The 27,074-nt window shown below is 34.1% G+C and overlaps 1 protein-coding gene across 3 annotated transcripts in view; it reads left to right on the forward strand.

Moving 5' to 3' along the window:
* Positions 1-27,074, forward strand: part of DMXL1 (Dmx like 1) — a 124,030-nt gene that overhangs the window by 4,305 nt on the left and 92,651 nt on the right. For all 3 annotated transcript variants that reach the window (XM_060143458.1, XM_060143459.1, XM_060143460.1), the window contains exons 2-7: positions 9,123-9,248; positions 12,534-12,605; positions 15,578-15,656; positions 20,195-20,327; positions 25,062-25,128; positions 26,407-26,585. In XM_060143458.1, coding sequence (XP_059999441.1) covers positions 9,123-9,248; positions 12,534-12,605; positions 15,578-15,656; positions 20,195-20,327; positions 25,062-25,128; positions 26,407-26,585 — 656 coding nt within the window. The remainder of the gene's footprint in view (positions 1-9,122; positions 9,249-12,533; positions 12,606-15,577; positions 15,657-20,194; positions 20,328-25,061; positions 25,129-26,406; positions 26,586-27,074) is intronic.

A 27,074-nucleotide genomic window follows, 5' to 3' on the forward strand; every position in this document is an offset into this window, starting at 1 on the left:
GCCAAATTTAAAGTTAAAAATCATGTTTCAGTTGTATGCTTGAAAGCACACATATGAACTCAGTTCTTTCTTTGCACCTTGTTTAGTCTCAAAGTTAGTAAACCCAATATTATGTATGCCTAATAAAAGGATTTTCGTTTCTCAATTTAATTTTCATTGCTTAGTAATAGGTTATTCTGATTACAGATCTTTTGACAGAAGCAGCTAGTGTACCAATTACAATATATGCATATTAATTTTGAAGCTTAGGTAGTGTGGCAATTTATTTGATGAACCAGTGCTGTTCTTTTTGTTTTGATAGTAATAGGGCACCTTGAAATGAATTTTTCAGAACAATTTATTTTGGAAAAAATCTATAAAACTAGTTTTAGATTTTGGTTTAGAATGTTATGTATAGTATTACATCTTAGGTTTTTATTTAAAACCAGGGAGATGGGTTATTTTTATTTAAGAATTTAGTAAAAATGGATTATTTTAAAATCACACACAGCACATTTTATTTATTTTTTCTTCTTTATTTTGTTTATGTGTGAATTACATTGATTGACTTTTAAAATTGAAGTACAGTTGATTCATAATACTGTGTTGGTTTCAGGTGTCCAGAAAAGTGATTTGGAGATGGTGTGTGTGTGTGTGTGTGTGTGTGTGTATACACACACACATATATATGATTATGTTCTATTATAGGTTATTACAAGAATAGTGTCCCCTGTATTATACAGTAAATCCTGTTGCTTATCTGTTTTATGTATAGTAGTTTGTATCTGTTAATTCCATACTTCTAATTTATCACTTGCCCCCCTCCCTTTTCCCTTTGGTAACCATAAGCTTGTTTTCTATGTCTGTGAGTCTGTTTCTGTTTTATATATGGATTCATTTGTATTATTTTTTAGATTACACATATAAGTAATATCATACAATATTTGTCTTTCTCTCTATGACTTCACTTAGTATGATATTCTCTAGGTCCATTCATGTCACTGCAAATGGCAATATTTCATTCTTTTTCATGTCTGAGTAATAGTCCTTTGTATATATGTACCACATCATTATCCATTCATCTGTTGATGGACACTTAGGTTGCTTCCATGTCTTGGCTGTTGTAAATAGTGCTGCTATGAACTTTGGATGCAGAGCCCATTTTGAATTAAAGTTTGTTTTCGTGTATTTCCATGCTTATTAACTCATCATGTTGTATAAACTCTAGAGATTGAATTAATTTTAATAATATATTAAAAATATCCATAAGAAGATATGTTTATTTCAAGTGATTTTTGCATGATATCCAGTTTGGATTTTCTGTACAGATTCATCTCTCTATTTTTTCCCCCCAAGCTTTATTGACATACAGTTTACATGAAAATTGTGTAAGTTTAAGGTGTGCAGTGTGAAGATTTGATACACATATATAGTGTGAAATCTTTACCACAATAAGGTTAGTTAACATATCCTTTAACTCACATAATTACCATTTTGTTGTTGTTATGATGAGAACATTAAAGCTTTATTCTAATAGCAACTTGCAACTGTACAATACAATATTGTTAACTATAGTCACCATGCCGTGCATTAGATCCCTAGAACTTATTCATCTTATAACTGAAAGTTTGTATCCTTTGACCAACATCTCCCATTTCCCCCATCCATAGCCCCTGGCAACCACCATTCTATTCTGTTAGTACAATGTTTCTATTAGTACAATGTTTTTAGATTCCACATATAAGTGGAATACATTATTTGTCTTTCTCTGTCTGACTTAGCATAATGCCCGCAAGGTTGTCACAAGTGGCAGAATTTTCTTCTTTTTTATGACTGAATAATATTCTTTTGTGTTTGTGTGTGTGTGTGTGTGTGTGTGTGTAAAACATATTTTCTTTATCCATTCATTCACTGATGGACACTTAGGTTGTTTCCATATCTTGGCTATTGTGAACAATGCTGAAATGAATATGGGAGTGCAGATATCTCTTACAGAGATTTCATCATCTTTGGATATAATTCTAGAAGTTGGATTGGTGGAATATATGGTAGTTCTGCTTTTAATTTTTTCAGGACTCTTCCATACTGTTTTTTACAGTGACTGTGCCAATCTACATTCACACCAAGAGTGCACAAAGATTCCCTTTCTTCACATCTTCACCAACACTTTTATCTTTTTGTTGATAGCATCCTAATGGATATGAAGTGATATCTCATCCAGTTTTTTTTTTTTTCTTTTTTTTCTCATCCAGTTTTGATTGGCATTTCCCTGATGAGTAGTGATGTTGAACATCTCTTCATGTACCTGTTGGCCATTTGTACATCTTCTTTGGAAAAATGTCTAAGTCTTCTGCCCATTTTTAATTGGATTGTTCATTTCTGGTAATGAGTTATATGAATTCCTTATGTATTTTAGGTATTAACTTTTTTTTTTTTGGCGGTACGCAGGCCTCTCACTGTTGTGGCCTCTCCCGTTGCGGAGCACAGGCTCTGAATGTGCAGGCTCAGTAGCCATGGCTCACGGGCCTAGCCGCTCCACGGCATGTGGGATCTTCCCGGACCGGGGCACGAACCCATGTCCCCTGCATCGGCAGGCAGACTCTCAACCACTGCACCACCAGGGAAGCCCTAGATATTAACTTTTTATCAGATAAGGTTTGCAAATATTTTCTCCCATTTTTAGGTGGCCTTTTCATTTTGTTGGTGGTTTCTTTTGCTGTGCAGAAGCTTTTCAGTTTAATGTAGTCTTACTTATTTATGACTGCTTTTGTTGCTTGTGCTTTTGGTGTCCAAAAAATCATCACTAATTGTCAAGGGCCTTTTCCCCTATGTTTTCTTCTAGGAGTTTTGTGGTTTTAGGTTTAAGTTTTTAATCCATTTTTGAGTTGATTTCTGCGTGTGATGTAAGACAAGGGTCCGATTTTATTCTTTTGTATGTGGATGTACAGTTTTCCCAGCATCAATTTATGGAAGAAACTGTCTTTTCTCTGTTGTATATTCTTGGCACCTTTGTCAAAGATTAGTTGACCATATATGTGTGGGTTATGTCTGGGCTCATGATTCTGTTCCTTTGGCCATGTGTCTGTTTTTATGCCAATACCATACTGTTTTGATTTTTATAGCTTTGCAACATAGTTTGAAATAAGGAAATGTGATGGTTCCAGCTTAGTTTTTCTTTAAGATTGCTTTGGCTATTTGGGGTCTTCTGTGGTTCCATGTGAATTTTAGGATTTTTTTTTTTTCCCTATGTGAAAAATGCCACTGGAATTTTGATAGAGATTACATTGAATCTATAGATGGTTTTGTGTAGTATGGACATTTCAACAATATTAATTCTTCCAGTCCAAGAACAGAAGATGTCTTTTCATTTATTTGTGTTGTCAGCTTCTTTAATCAATGTCTTACAGTTTTCTGTGTACAAGACTTTTCACCTTGGTTACATTTACTCTTAAGTATTTTATTCTTTTTGATGCTATTGTAAATTGGATTTTCTTAATTTCTTTTTTGAATAGTTTATTGTTAGCATATAGAAATGCAGTTGATTTTTGTATGTTGATTTTGTATTCTGCAGTTTTGCTGAGTTCATTTCTTAGTTCTAACAGTTTTTTGGTGGAATCTTTAGGGTTTCTATATGTAATATCTTGTCTTCTGCAAACAGACAATTTTACATCTTCCTTTCTGATTCGAATGCCTTTTATTTCTTTTTCTTGCCTAATTGCTCTGGCTAGGACTTCCAATATTATGTTGAATAGAATTGGTGGGAGTGTGTGTATCCTTGTCTTTTTCCTGATCTTAGAGGAAAGCTTTTAGCTTTTTATCATTGAGTATATTAGCTATAAGCTTGTCATATATGGCCTTTATGGAACCATCCTTGCATCCCAGGGGTAAATCCCACTTGATTATGGTATAAGATCTTTTTAATGTGCTCTTGAAATCAGTTTGCTAGTATTTTGTTCAAGATTTTTGCATCTATATTCATCAGGGAAATTGGCCTGTAATTTTCTTTTCTTATAGTGCCTTGTGTAGCTTTGGTATAACGGTAATGTTGACCTTGTTAAATGGCCTCTTCAGTTTTTTGGAAGGGTTTGACAAGGATTGGTGTTAATTATTCTTTAAATGTTTGGTAGAATTCACTGGTAAAGCCAACTGGTCCTGGGCTTTTATTTGTTGGGAAGTTTTGATTACCTTATCAATTAGTGTATTATATTTTCTCAGTTTTCTAAAAGAGTAAATATTGATAGTGATAACCCACACAAACTAAAGCTCTTGGGGAGGGAGAAGCTAGGGTGGTTATCCTCAGTATTTTCTTAAGTGTACAAAGGATTACTGAAACCAGAGAGTTTGAGAACCATTGCTTTATAGTATTCCATTGTATGATTATACTAAAGTTTTTTTTTAAATTTTTTATTTTACATTGGAGTACAGTTGGTTAACAATGTTGTGTTAGTTTCAGGTGTACAACAAAGTGATTCAGTTATAAGTATCTATTCTTTTTCAAATTGTTCTCCCAATTAGGTTGTTACAGAATATTGAGCAGAGTTCCCTGTGCTATACAGTAGGTCCTTGGTGGCTATCCATTTAAAATATATATACTACAGGTTATTTATGCATTCTATTATATGTTTGAGTTGGTTCTACTTTGGAGCTTTTATGAATAGCTATGAATGTTCTTGTACATGTCTCTTAGTGTACATATAGACACATTTCTGTTGGGTATAAACTTAGAGGTAGAATTGCTGGATCATTGAGTGTGCCTGTGTTTACCTTTCCAAAGTAGTGGGACCATTTTATTTTACATTCGTATCAGCAGTTATGGGAATTCTGGTTGCTTTACATCCAAAGAAGTCATTTTTAATTATAGGAAGAAATTAGGGGACAGTTATTAAATTCACATCATGTTTATTTATAAGGCATTGTATGGCAGCATAGCAGAAGGAGTAAGAGCATGTTTTTTCCCATTAGTTATAACTTGCTTTCAGTCTCATTTGTGTCTGATACTAGCTCTGAGACTTGAGCCAATTACTCAATCTAAGTTCGAGTTTCCTTATCAGTAAAATGGATTGATTATAGTAAATATCTCACAGGATTTGTTGTGAGGATTAAATGGGATACCAGTGAAAAGCACTTAGCATTTGGCCCTGTCAAAAAGAAAAAATAGGCTCAGATGACTACAGTGAATGAAAGATAGAGGAAAGCACAAAAAAGTGCCCCCCTCCCCGCCCCCATCTCTTTTTCTGGCTGTTTATTTGTATCCTTTATCACACTGGTAAGCATAAGTGTTTCCCTGAGTTCTTCGCACTGTTTTAGCAAATAAATCCAAGGGGGAAGAGGTCATGGGAACCTTTGACTGGGACAGAAGTTGTGGGTAATCTGAGGACCTACTATTTGTGATTAGCGTCTGAAGTGGAGGGCAGTCTCAGTTAAGGCTGAGCCCTTAACTTGTGGGATCTGATGCTATCTCCAGGCAGATAGTGTCAGGACTGAGTTAAATTGTAGGATACTCAGTTGGTGTCACATAATTGCTTGCTTGGTGTGGTTAAACCCCCCCCCCCATATCTGTTGTCAGAAGTGTTGTGAATGTGGTAATAATGTGAGAGCAAAGGAGAAACACGGGAGGAAGACTAGTTTTTTCCTTCTCACTCTCCAAGGCTGCAAACGTATAGTCAAATTCTGTGTTCATAAGTTACTTAGTTCCTTCCTGCCTTCTTTCTTTCAGTGTAGATATAGTATTTGTTTGAAATGTACTTAGTTCCTTTGTTTCACCTCCCCCCCATTCTGATTGATTTAAATCAATTTTTTGAATATGTATATGAACGTGTTTCAAAAGTCATAACTAGTGTCCACTGGTAGATGAATGGATAAAGGTGTGTGTGTGTGTGTGTGTGTGTATACATGTATACACACACAGTAGAATATTACTCAGCCATAAAAAAAGAATGGAATCTTGCCATTTGTGACAATATGTGTGGACCTGGAGAGTATTATGCTAAGTGAAGTAAGTCAGACAAAGACAAATACCGTATGATTTCACTTATATGTGGAATCTAAAAAACAAAACAAATGAACAAACAGCAGAACGGTAACAGACTCATAGATACAGGGGACAAATGTGGTTGCCAGAGCGGAGGGAAGGGGGAGGTGGGAGTGATAAGTGAAATAGGTAAGGGAGATTAAGAAATAGAAACTTCCAGTTACAAAATAAATGAGTCATGGGCATTAAATGTACAGCATGGGGAATATAGTCAATAATACTGTAATATCTTTGTATGGTGACACATAATAACTAGACTTAATGATGATCACTTTATAATGTATGGAAATGTAGAATCACGGAGTTGTGCACCTGAACTAACAGAGTGCTGTAGGTCAGTTATACTTCAATTTTAAAAAGAAGTCGTGAGTATATAAAAAGTTATACTCAGAAGTGTTATTCGTTGCTTCCACTTCATCTTCTCCCCTTTTGTAGGTATCCAACTTCATGTTTCCCTAGTTTTATTCTCCCTTTGTTCCTTTTTGTAGCAAGCCAGGTACACGTGTTTTATTTTCCTTGTTCCTTACACACAAAAAATTGCCATATATGCTCTTTTCTACTTTTTTTTTTCACTTTATAATATCCCCTAGAAATCACTCCAAGTCAGTTCATAGATTTCTTCCTCATCCTTTTTATAGCTGTTTAATACTCCATTGTGGCTATGTACCACAGTTTATTCAACCAGTATTCTGTGCACAGCAGGATTTTTAAGGAGATGTTTACACATTCTTGAAAATGATTAAGAAATGGAACAAAACACAAATAGAGTTTGAGTCTCTAATGCATTTTATATTTAGTTAGTCAAATAAACTATAAAAATTAAAATTCTGTAGTCAAGAAAACCAGAAGTTGTTTTTATTATAAGCCCCAAGGATAATAGTCAACTGATGAAGTGTAAACTGCAGTTCGTTATATTTGTTTTTTGTTTTTTCCCCATTTACCAGTTTATTGCCATCCATTAGTTATAACTCTGAAAGAAGAAAGTGAGGACTAAATGACAGAGATATTCCAGATGAAGATCAATAATTTTTATTCAATTTAAAGTTTGCCAAAACTAGGGATAGATAGCTTTGCACCTTCTAGTGCCGTCACTAAGGAAAAATTAACTGACAGGCAGTGATAGTATAATAGCAGCAGCAAAAGAACAAGGGTAATCCAGAACTGGATAAGTCTTTGAATGATCAAGGTTTATTTGTATTATAAGTTGGCATCTTTCTATAGGGATAGATGTTTATTTCTGAGGTAACTTTGCATTTATCAAGTTTATAAATGTTTAATACTTGTTGAATTAAACAGTAATTTTGTGAGGTACTTCAGGATTCATGTAGACTTAATTCAGGAAAACTTAGAGTCCTGATTGACAAAAATAGGTGCAACACAACATCTGTAAGTAGATATATAATTGCAGGTAAACAAAAAGAAGGCAAAGTTATGAACACATTTTAAAAAATATATATATATATATATATTCTAGTTAATGGAAACTGAAAACATTTTGTTTAGTGAGGAGGAAATCTACATTGTAAACATTCCAAATTTAATACAGTATTTTGGTAAACTGACAATCAGTATTTTATCAAAATTTAATATTCAGGAGAAAATCAGTTTCTAAAATATTAAGGTATTTTAGAGTATTGTTAATGACATTTTTCATAAATTAGTTTTTGGAATTTATTCTGGCTGTTAGTCTTGTGACAAGCCTTATGATCCTATTGTGGATATTTACACCTAGGTGAGCAGACCATCATGAGGTTTTTTGTTTGTTTACTGAGCCAGTTTTTTCCACTGTGTGGCACTAGTAGAAACAGACTTGATTTCCCCTAATTCCTTTTAGGAAAATTCCAGACAAGCATGCTTAACTAGGGAAGTTCCTGTTCTGACATCAAAATAGCACTAGATCAAAAATCAAGAGATCAGAGTTCTCAAGCCCACTCTGCCACTAAGAAGTTGTCGGCCAATTTAGGCCTCATTTTCTTGTTGATAATGTGAGCAGATTTATTTGTATGTTCTTTCAAGTCCCTTTTCTAATATTTTTTGGTAGCTTGTACAGAAGCATTTTGGCTTTGGTAGGAATTACGGTCATGAAGTATATATTAAGTATAATATTTTTTACATTAAGTAAGGTGTATGTATATGTGCAAAAGTGATGAGAAAGTAAAGAATTACTAAAATTTTAAGAACTTAGGATGGAAAGCAGTTTGTGATAGATATTTTATTTTCAGAATTATGCTGCATGTAAATTCTAGGACAACAGCCACGTACTCTTAAATGGAAGAAACTCCTGTGATCTAAGAGCAGAGAACAAGATAAACTTGAACCCTACTTTTTCGTCTTGGACCTTAACTTGTAGTAATGGAAATGGATAACAAGCAAGATATTTACAAATTGTGGTATATGCTATGAAGAAGAAAAAGAGTAGTGTGATGGAAAGTAATTAGGGGAGGGGGGAAGAATATTGATCAATATGAGTATATTCAGGAACTGAGACATGAATGTTGAAAAGAAGCTAGTTAGACAAAGACCAGGCAGATAGAAGGAAGGTAAACCACCTTGAGGTGAAAAAAGATTGTTACGCCCAAGAAACAGAAAGAAGGGCAATGTAAGGGCAGGAGCCAATTGAGGGAATGAAAGAATAGCTTGAGATGGATTTGGGGAATTAGGACAATCATTTAGGGCATTGACATTGATAAGAAGTTGAGATTTTATTCCAAGTGCGATGAGGAAACTATTGAAGGGAAAATTACTTGGTGTAATAAACATTTTTAAAAGATCACTCTTGTCTGTGTGTGGAAAGGAATTAGAGGGAAGCAAGAATGGAAGCAGTCAGAGTGTAAACAATAATGCAGGAGAGAGATTATGGTAGTTTAGATAAGGGCAGTAGCATTCAGTGGAGATGGAAAAAGTGAAAGGAATTGGTATATATTTTGCAGAAAGGACTGACTGATGGGACTATATATGGGAGGTAAGGGGAATATTCTCAAATAATAAAGATTTTTTAAAATATTTAAAATTAGTCTGTTAATATTTAACGCCAGTGTTATACATGATAAATATTTTCTTGACAATTTTATCATTTTTATTTTACTTTGTTCATTTTTTTCTTTGTTTTTAGGCTTATGCCTCTGGATGTGACATTGTTATACTGGGAAGTGATTTTGAAAGACTGCAAATAATCCCAGGAGCTAAACATGGAAATATTCAAGTAGGATGTGTAGATTGTTCAATGCAACAAGGCAAGGTTTGTAATCTTGTGGTGATATGAGATTTGTTTTGAATATGGTTTTTGTAAGTATAGTCTCTGAAGTATCTATTTCCTATTGAATTAGAGACTTGCTGTGTTTCCAAGACAATGTAGCTACAGATTTCTTTGGCTCTCTAAGATGCACTCTAGAGAACAAAATTCCTGACTCAGATGTATCTTAGAGATTGTCAGGAATTCTGTTCTCATATAATCTTGAAATATAGCATAGTTTTCTCCATGAATTGACAAACAAATGTAATATTACCTGTAGAATAGGTATAAAGCTTACTTATTTAAAAATTGATTGGATTGAGGGAAAGGAATGACAATAAACTTCAGTCTATTTAGAAATAAACCCTGAAAAGAAATTGTTGTTAGAGTCCTTTTTTGTCTGTAAACAGGTAGTTATCTCCTTGTAACTTCTAGATAAACTTTGTACAAAAATGAACATAAATTGATAATTTTTTAAATAATTTATTCCAAGTCTATAAGAAAAATGAAAAATTTAATTTGAACTTCTGTTTACACATGGAAAGTATAAAGTTACCTTGAAAGTAAAAAAGCAACAAAAACAAAAGAAACAGGGCATGGGCTTTCCTGGTGGCGCAGTGGTTGAGAGTCCGCCTGCCAATGCCGGGGACACGGGTTCGTGCCCCAGTCCGGGAAGATCCCACATGCCGTGCAGAGCGGCTGAGCCTGTGAGCCATGGACGCTGAGCCTGCGCACCTGGAGCCTGTGCTCCGCAACGGGAGAGGCCACAACAGTGAAAGGCCCGCGTACCGCAAAAAAAAAAAAAAAAAAAAAAGAAACGGCATATGATTTAACATCAGGTTAAATACAGTTCTGTATAGTACCAGAGTTGGGAGAGTTATGACTTATGGGCAGTATAGTGTATAGCTTAATATAGCACCATATAGGCATAGATGACCAGGCCTAGGTACAGTTGCAGCTAGACTAGGCTGAACTTTGCAAATTTAATTTTTTTGGTAGATACTTAATTCATGTATATTGTTTGTGATTCTACCAGAACATTTTGTGTGAGAAATCAAAATGGGCCCAACCTTATTTTTTTTAATGTAATCATTCCTAATAAGGCTGCCATTCTGAAAAGTTACTTCTTGGGACCTAGTTTAAAGATACTCGTAACAAAGGAGTTTCAACTCTTGTAGTCTTTGCCTACTTTTTGGACTACTGTTCTTTTTGTTATTCCTGTGTTCCTCACTTTCAGTAGAGTTACAGGTATCTCATCTGTCTTTCTTTTGTTCATGTCTTTCATTCTCACTGTACTACGAAAGTGGTTTTTATTATGGAATGCTAAAAATCCTTGAGACTTTTTTCCCTTTCTCTTCATGTTTGTTTGATCTCGTAGCTCTGTAGTTCTGTAATCTTGATTGTATATAAAAACTTACTTATACCATTTAGATTCACATAGGGCTTGTTAATGTTGGAAATCTAATTTTAGAAATTTTCAATATGAGTTATCTTTTAATCTATATTACATGAAATCCAGGTTAGAATGAAGAGGTCATTTGGTTTTATAATTATTCTAATAAAGGGTAAATTTCCTTTGTTTTACAGATAACAGTATACTCAAATGATTCCTTAAGGTATCAAGACGAAAATTTGTAGATTTTGGTACTTGGGATTTCTGTTTACCTTTTAGAAGGAAATACTTCTTGATACCATAGGCATCAATATTTTATCATTACTGTTTTTTTATTTGTACTACCAGATTAATTTTCCTAAGAAAATTCATCTGCATTTGACTTGTTATTCATTTGCTTAAAACCATTCTTAGTTTCCCATGAACTTAGAAAAGTTCAAATTGTTCACCTTGGTTTAACCCACTCACACTTGCCTTTTTGGCCTCATGTCCATTATTTCTCACTTCTGCCTGGGCTGGTGCTCAGTCACCTCCCAATGTACTTTACCTCTTTTAATATTTACACTCGTGGGGACTTCCCTGGTAGTCCAGTGGTTAAGACTCCACACACCCAATGCAGGGGCCCCAGGTGCAATCCCTGGTCAGGGAACTAGATCCTGCATGCGGCAACGAAGATTTCACGTGCCGCAACTACGACCTGGAGCAGCCAAATAAATAAATATTAAAAAAAAAGATGTACACTTGTGTTCATACTATGCCCTATTTCTAAAATTGAACACTCACTGCAGTTTGAAATTCTATCCACATTTAAAGGCACAAACTAAATACTCCCAGTTGAAGTCAGTGCAGATGATTTCTACCTTCTAAGATCTCCTCAGAACACTTTAAAATATCCATTGAAAGTTTTTTTTTCCATTATGTATGTTACATCCTCATTTCTTACTGTCTTCACTAGATTATATGTTCTTATTTTTATCCCTGATCATTCATTCTATCTATATATCTGTCTGATTTCTGATGTTTTAATGTTCTTCATTTGTGACTCACTCAAGCTATAGTAGTAGCTACCTTATAAAACAGAGCCAGCAAGGGTTATGCTTCATTGATTTAAGAGTAAATATTTGAAAGTTACTCAAATAAAATAGAATATTGAAAAAATATACTCCTTAGAGAGTTTACAAAGGAATAGATCTAAGTTTTACTTCTAAAAAGTTAAATATACACTGACAGAACTTTGAAGACAGATAACCTAAAAACTTGATTTTTAAGTCACGTCAAATTCCATACTTGACAAGGAATACATCAATACATTTTCTTCTGTGAGGAAGGGAATTAACATTTACTATGCATCTTATATAGATAATTCTTTACCAGATGCTTTACAAATGTTATTTCAACCCTCAAAATAATCCTATTAGGAAGATAGTATTATATATACTGTAAATATAGATAGAAACTAAGGTTCAGAGAGCTTAACTTGCTGGTACACAGTGACAGCACTGGAATTCTGATCCAGATATGGTAGTCCCCAAAATTGACATTCTCAAGTATTGGTGAAAGAAATTTTGTGTTGGGTATTTTTTTTTTTTTTTTTTTTTTTTGCGGTACGCGGGCCTCTCGCTGCTGTGGCCTCTCCCGTTTGCGGAGCACAGGCTCCGGACGCGCAGGCTCAGCGGCCATGGCTCACGGGCCCAGCCGCTCCGCAGCATGTGGGATCTTCCCGGACCGGGGCACGAACCCGTGTCCCCTGCATCGGCAGGTGGACTCTCAACCACTGCGCCACCAGGGAAGCCCTGTGTTGGGTATTTTTTAAGTTATACTGTTAATTTCTTTTGTTCTTTTGATTCATAAGTAAGTTAACATATCCATAAGTTTTCTTTCTTTTTTCTTTTTAAAAGATTGCAGCATCCTATGGAAATGTTGTATCTGTTTTTGAACCAGTTAACCTACCGAAGCAAAAGAAAAATTTGGTCAGTAATTCATCTTTTTCTCTTAGAAATGAAAATGTGTTGTGTATTAAAATATACCATTTTTAAGAGTACAAAATTAGAGTGATCACATAAATCAGTATAAATTATACACTGTAATTAAAGACAACATGTTAAATGCCACTTCCTTATTAAAGATGTATGTTTCATTGAAGTAGAATTAAACTAAATTGTGCATATGAATTATCTTGAAACGCTTTTCTTTTTTTTCCATCTATCATTTTTTTCTTTTATTAAGTATTTGAAGAGTCAACAACTTGAAACTTGTTAGTTACTTTATTGCTAATGGCAAACATCATTGTCCAGTCATATGTGGCACTTGTTCTTTGTTTCTGTGATCTACTTTTAGGTAGTTTTTCTGCTTTATATATTTTGTTCTTAAAGTGACATGTTTTAATTGCAAAGTCTTAACCTACCCCCTGAACTTACTTTCTTGCACTTATTATATCATGTAATAATTGTTAGTGGGTCAGTGAATTTTTTTTTTTAACATCTTTATTGGGGTATAATTGCTTTACAATGGTGTGTTAGTTTCTGCTTTATAACAAAGTGAATCAGTTATACATATACATATGTTCCCATATCTCTTCCCTCTTGCGTCTCCCTCCCTCCCACCCTCCCTAGTGAATTTTTTTTTAATAAAGAAACTATATTCAGAAATAGTTCCTGAGAGTTGGTTAAAACTTTATAATTTATAAATAGTGAGGTTATGTAGTAGATTTCTTGGGTGTTTAGATGCTCTTAAAGATAACAGTCAGAACAGGCTGTTTTATCCGTTTCTACTGAAGGTTAAGCTAGTGATTTGAACCATGTGGAAGAAGATCAGCATGGTGTGGTCTAAAGAGCATTGTAGTAGGAGTCATAGGACTGGTTTATTTCTCTGTTGCTCTGTAGCTATTGAAACTAAGCAGGTCAACCTTAAGAGGCTCTTTGCTCAATTCCGAAATTGGTTAATGTTTGTTTATTTTTGATGTCAAAGACTGTAGAAATGTGTTAAATGTAAAGAATTAAACAGTGTGTCAACAATAGATTTACCTTATATATCTTTTAATAGCTTTCATTTCATTTTCACTTAGCTCATTAGTATCTTACAAATTCCCTCTGACTTAGTTGGGCAGCTGTTACTTCTTTTTTATAAATAAGGCAGCAGAGACCCCAAAATAAGTGACTTGAGCAATGAAACAGCTATTGAGCCCCAGAACTAAGAGAGAAACTAGTTGTCTTGATTCCTGGGTGTGAGCATTCTTTTTCCCTACCTTGTGTTAATGAAAAATATTTTCTCTGGGTTAATTGATATCCATTTTAAAATTTCATGGAAGGAGAGTCCACAGTTCTCTCCTCATTTCTATTTGTGTTTATATATTACCTAATGAATCCAGTGTTAGAGGCTCTCACACCCTTATGAGTTAGTAACTGATAGCACTAAAAACAAATTTTAAAGGTGGTTGCTCCATCCAAAACACTGTATTTCAAATAATACTCAATAAGTATTTGTTGAATGAAATAGCTGACTTTAAAAAAAAATCAGTTTGTTATGTTAAAATGCCTTTATTGATAAGGGTAGAATTGAGAATTTCAGGTTTTGCCCATTTTCTCTTGTACTAATTATAATTGTTTAATATAATAGTGTAAAAAATTCAATAAGAAGAGGCTTGTTTATTGGTAGGCAGCACTGACTTTGCAGAGAGGGTGAAAAAAAAGCCTGATGAATAAAGGGAAAACTGGATCAAATGGAAAAATCATAAACTTGGAAGATGCACAAAATCTTGAATTCCAGGATATAGTCTCAGAGAATCCTTAGAGCCTCATAAAAAATATTATATTCTTTTATTTGTACATTCTGGAATATTCTTTTAAGATGGTGGTTCTTCACAAGAAGTACACTTCAGAATCACTAGTTGATACGTGTGTCCATATCCTGCCCTGAGGAATTCTAAATGTGTAGGTGTGGGATTGTGCCTGTGTGCTTGTACATATAGATCTAGAGGGAGTTCTGATGTGTGCTGTGATTGAGAGCCATTCCTGCAGGATAGTGTTTCATAAAAGCATATCCTGCAGGCCACCTGTATCAGAATCACCTGGAGATGTTGGTTTAAAGTACAGATTTCCTGTGCCCAGTTCTGGACCTTTTGAATCTGAACCTTTGGGCATGGGTCTTGAGCATTTGAATTTTTAATAAACATCTTAGGCTGTTTTCATACTAAAGTATGGGAACGACTACATTAAGATAGTGTTTATGGATCTCAATGTATTAGAGGTTAGAGAAGTCAACTTAGTAGGCCACAACCTGAATTTAAAAGAAAATGAAATATAATAGAAAATGTTAAGAGTGCATCACATGTATTAAGGGTGAACTTAGATTGCATTTATGTGTGTGTATGTGTGTTTGTTCTGGGTTATAATGCAACATGTATTTCTTACTGGTTTGCAGGTTAAAAAAGTTTGAAAAATATTGCTTTAAGGAATGAAAAGCCCTTAAATTATGTAATGTAAGGGAAGTGTTAACATCTCTTATTCTGAATTTTCACACATAACCGTACACCCTCAGATGAAGATGAAACTTTATAGAGGAGGAATCCTCAAATAGCAGACACAGACATATTTAAAATTAAACCTTTGTAACTATAATAATAATAAAGTAATAATTATAACTTTAAAAGGCTGAGGTTAATATATATGTTGTCCTAGTTGGCAGATACTTATTGGTTGTTCAAATATACTAAAGACAGGCTTTTGGACTTATAGGAATGGATGTTCTCTCACTGATCTCCTCCATCACATATTCCTTATTTTTCTTGACAAGCTGAACATTTTATTCTCTTTAAGTATGACTACATGGTCAATTATACCTAAAAAAAATGAGTACATGTATTGTTAAAAATAATTAGTGTCAGTATATACGTTTGACAGAAAAGATGCCAATAATTATTGACTAAATGACTTTTTAATTTTAGGAATTATATAGTCAGTGGCAGAAAAGTGGCCAATTTTTTCTGGACTCAATAGCACACAATATAACTTGGGATCCTGCAGGTAAGAATACAAGAAGAATTAACTGAAGTGAAATAACACTTGTCTAGGCTATTGCTTTTTTTCTTACTTTCATGTATTTCAGTTCTGCTTTGTGTGAAATGGTGGGGAACACAAAAGTAAGTAAAACAGGTTGTGCTATTTTAGAACTTATACTGAAATGAGGAAAATATGCACCATAATAGTGTCCAGCTATTGTAGGAATACCTGTTGTTTTGGGAAGGAGACACTAATTCTTTGTGGGGAATCAAAGTTCCATTGCAGAGGAGCCTTTTGCCATGAGAGTAGATAGATTTTGACAATGAAGGTGGGAATAGGTTGAAGAAGGAAAAAAGAAGTGAATTCTAAGAAGAGATAATGTGTATATGTATCAGTTATCTATTTCTGCATTAGAAAATCATCCTAAAGTCATTTTTACCAATTTACCAGAGTGAGCAAAGAGGAACAAAGAAAGAAAGCATAAGATATATTCTAGTAATGGTTAGTACTTCATTGAGGCTGGAGTGAGTCTGGTGATGAGATAAGAATACAGCATATATGGAAAGCCTTTACAGTCATGTGAAGAATTAAAGAATTTTAATTTAATTCCTTTTAATTGTATAAAATGTATAGGTTTTTGAAAATGGCTAGTGACAGGCTAAGATTTATGGTTTTGCCAGATTTTTCTGGTAGCAGTAACTTAGAATGATCAGACACAAGAGGAACAGGAAGATAAATACTGTATTATCTATAATTACCTTTGGAAAGTGTGCATTCACAGTAGTCTGAAAGAGAAATAAGAACTTATTTCAGTGCCTTTATCATAGTAGGTGCTCAATTAATATGGCGTGACTAATGAAAGGAATACATGGGTATGAAATGCATTTAGGTAGTCGAATTGACATTACTTGACAACTGGATTTCACATTATTCTGAGGGTATCTTTGATCACAAGAAGAGTGATATGTAGGAGTTAGAGATAGTGGAACATAAATTTTATTTGGATGTATGGAATTTGAGATGCTTGCATATCCTATAGCAGTATTTACTAGATTGTTAGAAATTTGAATCTAAATTTATGAAAGAAGTTATCTTTGGAGCATAGAACTAGAAGTCATCAGTTAAGATAGATAAGATAAATTTTAATATAGTAGATAAAATGGCTGAGAAAAAAATGTTAATTTAGAATACGAAGTTCAGAACCTTGGGAAATTATTTTAGAAGGTAAAAGAGATTATCTTAGATTAAATAAAAATCACATAATGTTTTAAGATGTTTTTTCTCATGAGATGGATGCTTACTAGCTAGTAGCCTACAGGTATATTTTATGCATACAGTGAAAAGAGTAAAAATTTGTCCTGGGTTCAAATTTGGCGTTTAGTACAGCACTTTGAATATAACTCTACTCTGGATAGGGTCGCTGATGTCCAGTTTATGCCTGTTTCCTTATAAGATTATTAGCAGTGTCACCTTTACTTTCACAGGTGTTCCTATTTGGATGATAAATTATATGGTTACTCTGTGATAACACTACAATTTATTATAATTATTTGTTTACCTTTTTTTTTATTAGGCAAGGGCTTAGAATCTATTTTATTCAGTATTTTATTTATCTTTAGGGGTCCATCATATATTAAGCTCTCAATAAATGTTTACATATATGACTACAAGTTTTGTGATCATGAGCAGATTACTTAACATATCAAGAATGGTTAACTCACTTTAAATTAAGGTAATATCTATTTCACAAGATAGTTTTTTAATGATCAGATATGGTAGTATATATGAAAGTAGTTGGTACTTTCTGTAAAAAGGTATTTATGTAGGTACTTACCTATAAAAATATTGTTAGCAAGTGAACTGGCTACTTGAAGTCTCATGAATAACTGTAATAAAAACATTTATTATTTGAATTGAGTGATATTTCTTTAGTAATGACATAGTAGTTGCCTGGAATTTTTGTACCTGCAGTCTGTAAGTACTAATTCTTTAGAAGGTAGTATTGATATTGTTATTGATATTGACAGCATTTTAGTTCTTCTAAAATCATCATTACAGAGTAGTATTAGAAGATAACTACTTATTTTCTTAACATATCTAGTAGTGACTTGCCAGTATTTCATGACCATTATCTTTTAAATCATGATTTATTTAAAATTCACATAAAAGTTTATCATTTTTCTTTTTATAATCAAAAAGTTTAAAATTTAAGTGGTTTGGTTGAGAAATGGGTTATTACTGTAATATATATTGGGGAGCTATTATTACTTTTGTAAATGAACTTTGTAATTATTTATATAAACAGATCTAGAATATATTAAGTGAAATACTAGTATTTTGTTTTGATGAATATTTACTTATTAGTATATGCCAGGTATTGGGATATAAAGAATATTTTTCAGATGGTGCTAGTAAACTGACTATAGTGCCTTTGTGTTGTCTCCAAACGCACTATTGCATCTTGCTTAAATCATAAGACTTACTATTTTAGACTTAATGCTTTTTTTTCCTACTTTGATATCTATACTTCTGCCTTTCTGTTCAAATCAATGTATTGTGCCATACCTTACCTACTTTTGTTTCATTCCATAACTGGGATGAATTATTTTGTGTTCTATATTAATTTCTTAATCCTTCATGGGTTACCTTAGTTTCACCTTTAGTTTATGTTAAAGAAAACTTGTCAAAACTGAACGTATAGATACAGAGAACAGATTGGTAGTTGTCAGAGGCAGTGGGCTGGAGTAGGGTGGGGTGGGATTGGGGAGAGTAGATGAAATAGGTGAAGGTACAAACTTTCAGTTATGAAATAAATAAATCCTGGGATGTAATGTATGACATAGTGACTATGCTTAATAATTCTGTATTGTGTATTTGAAAGTTGCTAAGAGAAAGTAGATCTTAAAGTTCTCATCGTAAGAAAAAACATTGTAGCCATGTGTGGTGATGAATGTTAAGGAGACTTACTGTGGTGGTCATTTCACACTGTATACAAATATTGAATCATTATGTTGTAACCTGAAACTAATACAATGATACATGTCAGTTACATCTCAGTAAAAAAAAAGAAAACGTATGTATGTTGCTAAGCTAAACAGTGGAATGATAACCATATTTAAATGGAATGTCTCATTAGTATCAATACTTTCTGGGCTGTTTTTATCTGTCTATAGGACTTTCCACCTAGTTGCTATTATTTATTGAGCTTCTGCTAAGTGCCTAGCCTGTGCTAGATATGTAATACATATTATAGCTAATTCTTAAAACAGCTCTACACAAACTTCTAATTTTATAGGTGAGAAAATTGAGACTCAGAGGTTGCCCAACTCGATCAAATTCACATAGCTGATTGAGTAACTTATTTGGGATTTAGACACAAGGATTTCTGATCTAAAGTCAGTGTTTTGCCACAGACTCACTTTTTAAATAAAGTGATCTTTCCAGAGAGATAGAATGCCTTATTTATTGTCAGCTTTTTGGCCAAAATTGTACTGCCTTTATTTTCTTTGATAGCACAATCTTCCACTCAATTCCCCAAGTCATAAAGTTGGAATCTCTCCTTGAAACCTCTTGTATCTCTCTGTTTTTTACTTGGTATCATGCCATGAAAATTCTGTTCTTTTTTTTGAAATGGCTTTAAAATCCATGCTTATTACTTTAATATTTGATTCAGATCCTCATGATTTCCCATCTGTATTTATTATAGTCATTTAACCAGATTTCCCAGCGTCTTACATTTTTCCTAATCTTGCCTATCTCTAGAGTTATAAAGAATCATAATTTACCCTTCTTTGTTTACTGGAGTTTTTGAAAGTATGGTGAAAATTATGGATTATCTCTCTAGAAAAATGCGCAAAGTATACCTATAACTTTTGCATGTATGTCATTGGAAGGAGGTTTATGGGCATCTTACGTCCGTCCATCTGTTGACAGCCCCTCCCAGTTGAGACCCCTTGTTCTAAAATACAGATACACTTATGTAAACTACACCCCCCCTAAATAAAACCTTTAACTTCCAGCTACCTATAACAAACTCTGAACTCTTTATGAACCTCAAAAATGCTTCACAATATGATCCCTTTTTTCCAAACTTATTTCTTTTTCTAAGTCTACTACGTACCTTATCCCTTAACTATAATGAGATTATGAGGCATTCTCTGGAATATATTTGAACTTGCATGTTTTCATGCTTCTGTTCATAATATTTCTCTACTGGAATGTGAACCCATCATGAAAAAGAACAGTCTTTCATTTCTTATTGTATTGCCAGTGCCTAGCACAGTGCCTGTTACAAAGAAGATGCTCATTAAATGTTTGTTGGATGAGAGATGATAAGATCTGTTCCCTTTTTTGTCTTAAGTTTCTTCAACAAAGTTAAAATATAGCCTTACTCCCCCATACCCCAAATCTCTTTTTGTTATTTGACTTTTTAAAAAAGTTGTATTATCTTTATAGTATTATATACAACTCTTGAGCATGTACTTAACTCACTAATTAAATACCTAAATAATAATTGGTGAATGATATATATATATTATTTTTTTGATATATATATATTTTAGGCAATCGTCTTTTAACTGGTTCTAGCTGTTTGCAACTGTGGTCCAGTGCTAACTTGGAGAAATCAGCTGAAGATGAAAATCCAGATAAAACAGATCTTAACTTTGGGGATTGGAGATGCATTTGGCATTGCAAGTAAGCAATTAATTAGGGGATTAAACCAATAAACCTGTTCCATGTGGTCTTATATTATAAATGCATTTTAGTTGGTGTAAAACCATACTAACATAAAAAGTATTGATTTTGACATGCCTTTTCTTATATACAGAGGATTCACCATTTCCCATGTTCTGCAGACCCTTTTTTACTTTTTGTAAATTGTTGAATAAAACAACTAGGAAGAAACATAGAAATGTGTTAGGCCTATATGAAGGTAGTTAAATAAGAACTTGCTAAATTATACAAAAGGAGACAGAGACACCTGTCATGATTTTGAATGGAAATTTTCCTATTGTGAAGAAGTATATTTTTCCCAGACTAATCTGTATGTTGAACATCATCCTTATCAAAATCTCATTGGAATTTCTACTTTTGAGCATAGTTCAAATTTTATTTAAAAGGACAAATATGGGAAAATCAGGAAAATCCTGAAAGAAGAAAAGAATGAAGATATACAGTATAGTAAAATGAATTCTAAAGCTACAACTGGTCAAGCAGTTTGTTGTTGATACAGGAACAGATAGATTAGGGTCCAGGGTTAGACCCAATTATACATGGAGATTCAATATATAAGGTGGCATTTTACATCAGTGGGGCAACTTGCTAGCTCTGTGGTAGAGAAAATGACGTTAGAATCTCTTTCATACTTGGCACCAAAATAAATTTCAAAGGAAGAAGAAGCAATATCTATACAATGAAAATATTTTAGAAGAAAATATCGGTGAATTGTCATAGTTTAATACTACCATGTCCAGTATGATACCCTCATTTCACTTGAGCCCTTGAAATATGGCTAGACTTAACTGAGATGTCCTAAAAGTATAAAATGAACACTAGATTTCAAAAACTTTGCACAAAGAAAAAAATGTAAAACTCTTATTAAATTTTAATTGATTACACATTAAAATGATAATATTTTTGATATATTGGATTAAATAAAATATACTTAATTTTACCTGTTTCCTTTTACTTTTTTAAATGTCACTACTAGGAAATTAAAAATTACATATTGGGCTAACATTTATCATTTGTGTTCTATCACTGTTGGATGAGAAGTGCTATTTTAGAGTTATGGAAAAAATTTCTAAGTATGACACCAAAAGTAGAAACTGAAAGGAAAGAAAAGGAAAAAATTAATAGTTTTGTGTATCAATAAAAAATTTCTGTAAAGCAAAAAGACCATAAGGAAAAGAACCAAAAACTTGTTGGGAAATATGTGCAATTTTGGGTTAATGCCTTTTTTAAAAGGAGGTCTTAAAAATTAACTAGAAAATAACATATCTCAAAAGTAAACAAAAATGGACAATGAAGAGAAAATTTTTTTTGAGAAAAATTTTAAACAGTAGTACATATGAGTAATGAGCATATTAAGAGTTGATTGACTTCACTCAAAATCATAAAGAAGAGAATGAGTAATACCTATTACGAGTGAGTGGAGGAAAGGTATTCTTATATACTCTTAATAAGGGCATACAATTGGTATCATCTTTCTAGAGATCAATTTGGAAGTATGAATCAACAGGCTTAATTTTTCTTATGCCCTTTAGATAGCAAGTCCAAGTTTCTTTCATTCATTCAACAAATATTTGTTGAGTGCTTATCATGTTCCAGACAGTGGTAAAAGCGCTTAAAATATAGCTGTGAACACATAGGGGGAGATAGACAATACACCAGTAAATCAGTATGACAGGATGTTAGGAATGGCATTCTTCCTGAGTCAGTTTTACATATTTTTAAAATTTTTATTTTATTTTTTAAAATTTTGGCTGTGTTGGGTCTTCGTTGCTGCGTGCGGGCTTTCTCTAATTACGGCGAGCGGGGGCTAGTCTTCGTTGCGGTGCGCTGGCTTCTCATTGTGGTGGCTTCTCTTGTTGCGGAGCACGGGCTCTAGGCGCGCGGGCTTCAGTAGTTGTGGCTCGCAGGCTGTAGAGCGCAGGCTCAGCAGTTGTGGTGCACGGACTTAGTTGCATGTGGGATCCTCCCAGACCAGGGCTCGAACCCGTGTCCCCTGCACTGGCAGGTGGATTCTTAACTACTGCGCCACCCGGAAAGTCCCCTGAGTCAGTTTCATATGAAGCAGTAAAGGGTATAAATCAGATACCAAAGTCAGAGTAAGGCAGACCTCCTATATGTATAGAATATACAAAGGAGATTTCAAAGGAGCTGGTTCTGTGTTATTTTGCACCCCCTCAGCCAGATCATGGGTGTTAAAAAGGGTTTACATGTAGAGAGGAAATAAGATTTTGCAAAGATAGTTCTTTAGAAAGAGCTAATGGGGGAGAGAAGAACTAAGAAGTGCTATAGTGCCTTCACTGCAGATCTAGTAAGGGGATTCCTTGGGTTGAACTGAGAATTTGAAATGTATTTCTTGCATTTGGGAGAGGGGAAGGATATTAAGTTAAATCATAATCAGAATTATACAGTGGGAACTTGGACTAGACATACTAATTGTTTATTTGAGGTGGTTTGTTATTTAAGTAAGCAGTAAAGCCTTGGACTAGAAACTATGCCAGTTTATTTTAGAATCAACTGAAGATTACACTAACTGGAATACATTTCAAAATTGGGTTTGATCATACATTTGTGGTGCATTTAGAACACTGCTAATACCTGTTAGATGAGGACCAGTAGGTACGATAGAGAATAATTAAGTAGGGTAGGGGGAAGAAGAGTAGAGGTGACATTTGAGTATAGACCTGAAGGAAGTGAGTGAGTAAGCTATGTGTGTGTATCTTCTGGTGAAGAACGTTGTAGGAGGAGGGAACTAGTGCAAGGCTCTGAGGTAAAAGTGTATGTTACCTTGTGGCTGGAGTAAAGTGAACAAAGTGAGGAGTAATAGGGGAGTCAGGAGTCAGCTTATAGGTTATTGTGAGGCTTTTGCCTTTTATTTTGAGTGAGTTGGGAAGGCCTTGGGGGTTTTAAGCAGAGGGTGTGTTGAGATCTAGTGGATTGGCCAAAAAGTTCGTTCGGTTAGTGAATACGTTCAATAAAGTTCTTCGTGAAAATGAAAAATGTCTCTTATTTTTACTTAAAACCAAACGAACTTTCTGGCCAACCCAGTAATTCTCTTTTAAAAGAACTGCTTTAGCTACTGTTTTAAGAAAGGACTGTAGGGGCAACAAGGTCACAATCATGGAGACCAGACTTTTAATTATTTGTTTTAAAGATGTCCTTAGGATTAACCAGATGCATAAAAATGTGTGTGCAAAAATGTTCATTGTACTACTTAATGTTCATGACATATTTTAAAATAAATATTACAAAGCAGATTGTAAATATGGCATCAGTTTCCATCTCCTTCCCCACACCCTTCCACAGAAAGTAGATGGAGAGGGAATATGGAAGAGGTCTGGAAGTCAGTGTATTAAAATGTTAACAGTGATTTTGCATGGGAATGAGTGTTGTGGTATTGGTGAAGCTATGGATGATTTTATTTTCTTCCTTTCACCCATTTGTATCAATATTTTCTCTTATGTATTTGTAACATTTAAAATCAGGGAAGGGACTTCCCTGGTGGTCCAGTGGTTGAGACTCTGCGCTCCCAATGCAGGGCAGCTGGGTTCGATCCCTGGTTGGGGAACTAGATCCCACATGCCGCTATTAGGAGCCCGCATGCCGCAACTAAAAGATTCCGAGTGCCACAACTAAAGATCCTGCACGCAGCAACGAAGATCCTGCGTGCCGCAGTAAGACCTGGCACAGCCAAACAAACAAATAAGCAAACAAATATTTTTTAGAAATCAGGGGGAAAAAGTTATTTTTATTTGGAATGAAATGTGACAAAATATCTCTTTGGCCTGCTTTACAAATAAATTTAGGATGAATCTATCTAAGCATGAACTTGGGTAAAGAAAAGGAAAGCAATCACAGTGAGAAGTGTCTTGAGATTAGTATATACAGGTAGCCAGAAGGGAAGGTGATGAAGGGAAATGAGCCAAAGCTCCTTGGAGAAGAAAAGACAACTATGTACCAAGTATGTTGGTGAACTTGGAAGGCCGAATCCATGATAGTTGCAAGTCTCCCATTAACCCATACATAATCTTTAATTATGCAAATGCTGCCTTAAGGCAGAATTCATTTTAAAATACTGATTTACTGTCCTTGTAAATGTATGTTGGAATATAAGTATCTATGGCTCCGGAAGTTAGGTTTCCAGATTAAAAAATGAAACCTTTCTTTCTCACATCCTAAGGGAATGAGACCTATGGCTCTTTTGTCTTAAGCTTTGAAGACTGACAAGTCAGGGCTTCCCTGGTGGCGCAGTGGTTGAGAGTCTGCCTTCCCATGCAGGGGACACGGGTTCGTGCCCCAGTCCGGGAAGATCCCACAAGCCGCGGAGCGGCTAGGCCCGTGAGCTATGGCTGCTGAGCCTGCTCGTCCGGAGCCTGTGCTCCGCAACGGGAGAGGCCACAACAGTGAGAGGCCCGCGTACCGCAAAAAAAAAAAAAAAAAAAAAAGACAAGTCATTCCTTACATGATTCTTATGCATGGATATTTTTACATAAAAAATAATTTTTATATTTAATATTAAGTTTTCTATTTTTTAATTTATTTTATATTTATGAGATATACTTATAAGTGAGTGTGAAACTTGTTTTATCACAAAATTTTCTATTTGAAGCAAATTGCTGAATATAGTTTAGAGAAGTAATGTTGCATTCTCTTACTTAATTTTCCTTGAAAATTATTTCTTGTCTGTTTAATTTACAGAACTGCTTCCCAAGTTCATTTAATGAAGTTTTCACCAGATGGAGAATTTTTTGCCACTGCTGGGAAGGTAATTTGTAAAAATACTATTGTCAAGTTGTGTTTATGGTATAGTTTGAAATGTCAAAAAAAATTAGCTGGCTTCATTAAGTTGAAAACATTTTCTGTTAAAAATGTTAAGTAGCAAAAATTGGCTAAATATTGTGTTAAAGGCAGTATGGTATAATTGAAACAACGTAGATCAAAGGTAGATCTGGGTATAAATTTGCCATTTACCAACTGTTTGATCTTGGGCAAGTAGTTACTCTCTTTGAGCCTTGGTTTTCTCATGTATAAACTGAGAATGATAGTACCCACCTCATAGGTCGTTGATCATCAGATTAGTTTAGACAGTGTATGTAAAGTGACTGGCACAGAGTCATGGATGAAGTATACTGTCAATAATCAACTATAACTACTATTTATGTTATCTTTTAGCTGACATATATTAGGCTGTATTTACAGTAAAAGAATTTACAGACTTTCTAGAAGGACATTTGTAACTTTTCTTTGTTATTACCTGTTTATTTTAGAATAGTGTATTCCCTTGAAATTATTTTATTTTTAATCATTGGTTCACAGAGCACTTTACATACAACTAATAGTCTGAAGTTATTGTTCCCATGGCTCAAAACCTGCAGACTAAGAATATGAGATATACCTTAAACCCTCAGTGAGGTTTTTTTAGGATAAAAGTAGAGCTGTTTAATCTAATTGACTTTACAGTCAGCTTTGGGAATGCAATTAATAGCTTAAGAACAGAACCTGGTACGTGCTAGTCTCTCTTGTTCTTGCTTTCCTTCTCAAATTAGGAGATGCAATTTTGATTGTGCTTAGAATATTTTACATAGTAGTAGTTGCTAACTAGTTATCATCAACATTTTCTTTGAACATTCACATGGTAATTTATAAAAACTGTGTTTTCAAAAATCACCAGTCTTTTGAAGTCTGCTAATGGTAATGCTTTCTTATTTGGTATTTGGCTAAGTGGGCACGTGAAGCCCTAACTTCATCTTTAGGTCTTTCCTAAATGACTTTATTTTCCATACCAAATGGTAACTAGCATTTTCCTTGAACCAACCCTTGCAAAATACACACATCCACACACATTAATTCTTAAAGAACAGTTAAGGAATGCTAGTAGAAAAGTATCAGAATCAGAGATTTTCTTCCTAATTTCTCCATGCCCAACTCCTCTTCACATCCCTAAGTTCCTTTAATTGGGGAGAAAAATCTTACTTTTGGTATTTGACTTAACCTTTAATTTAATTCTGATCTGGATGTTTTTTGTTTTTTTTTTTCCCCTTAGGATGACTGTCTTCTAAAGGTATGGTATAATGTAGAAAACTGGCGGACATCTGTTGCCTCTCCAGATAAAAGTTCAGAAAAACAATCCCAAGGAGAAATTGACTTTTCTTTTGTATATCTGGCCCATCCTCGAGCTGTAAATGGATTTTCCTGGCGTAAAACAAGCAAATATATGCCTAGGTCAGTGGATTAGTCATTTTTCCCATGTATTAAGAGAACATCATCTTTGTGACTTTGACTGCTTTTCTCACTTTGAGAATCATTCCTTTAGGATTTTTGCCTATGAAGATTCAAGTAATACTAGATCGTTCTTGGACTGCAAACCTCTGGCCACCGGTCAACTATGGTTGACGCTTAAGAGGAGGGCCATATGAAAGGATAATTTACCTCTAGATCAGATATCTTTAAGTGACAGAGTTGTGCATCGTTTTCTTCTCTATGTTATGTATCCAATTCTTTCATCTCTTAATCATTCTCCAAATTGCCATTTGCATCAACTTTTTCACATTTCACTCCCTTATCTTGTCCCTTCTATATCTCCTCTGGTTTCCCTTTTTTTTTTTTAATTAAAAAAAAAGGCTTTATTGAGAACATATACCATAAGGCCTCAAATATTTCTTTAACTGCACCCAGCATCTTTGAGGAGAAGTGCATGGGTTAATACATTAT

Source organism: Lagenorhynchus albirostris, chromosome 3 (genome assembly GCF_949774975.1).
Source record: "Lagenorhynchus albirostris chromosome 3, mLagAlb1.1, whole genome shotgun sequence".
NCBI lineage: Eukaryota > Metazoa > Chordata > Mammalia > Artiodactyla > Delphinidae > Lagenorhynchus > Lagenorhynchus albirostris.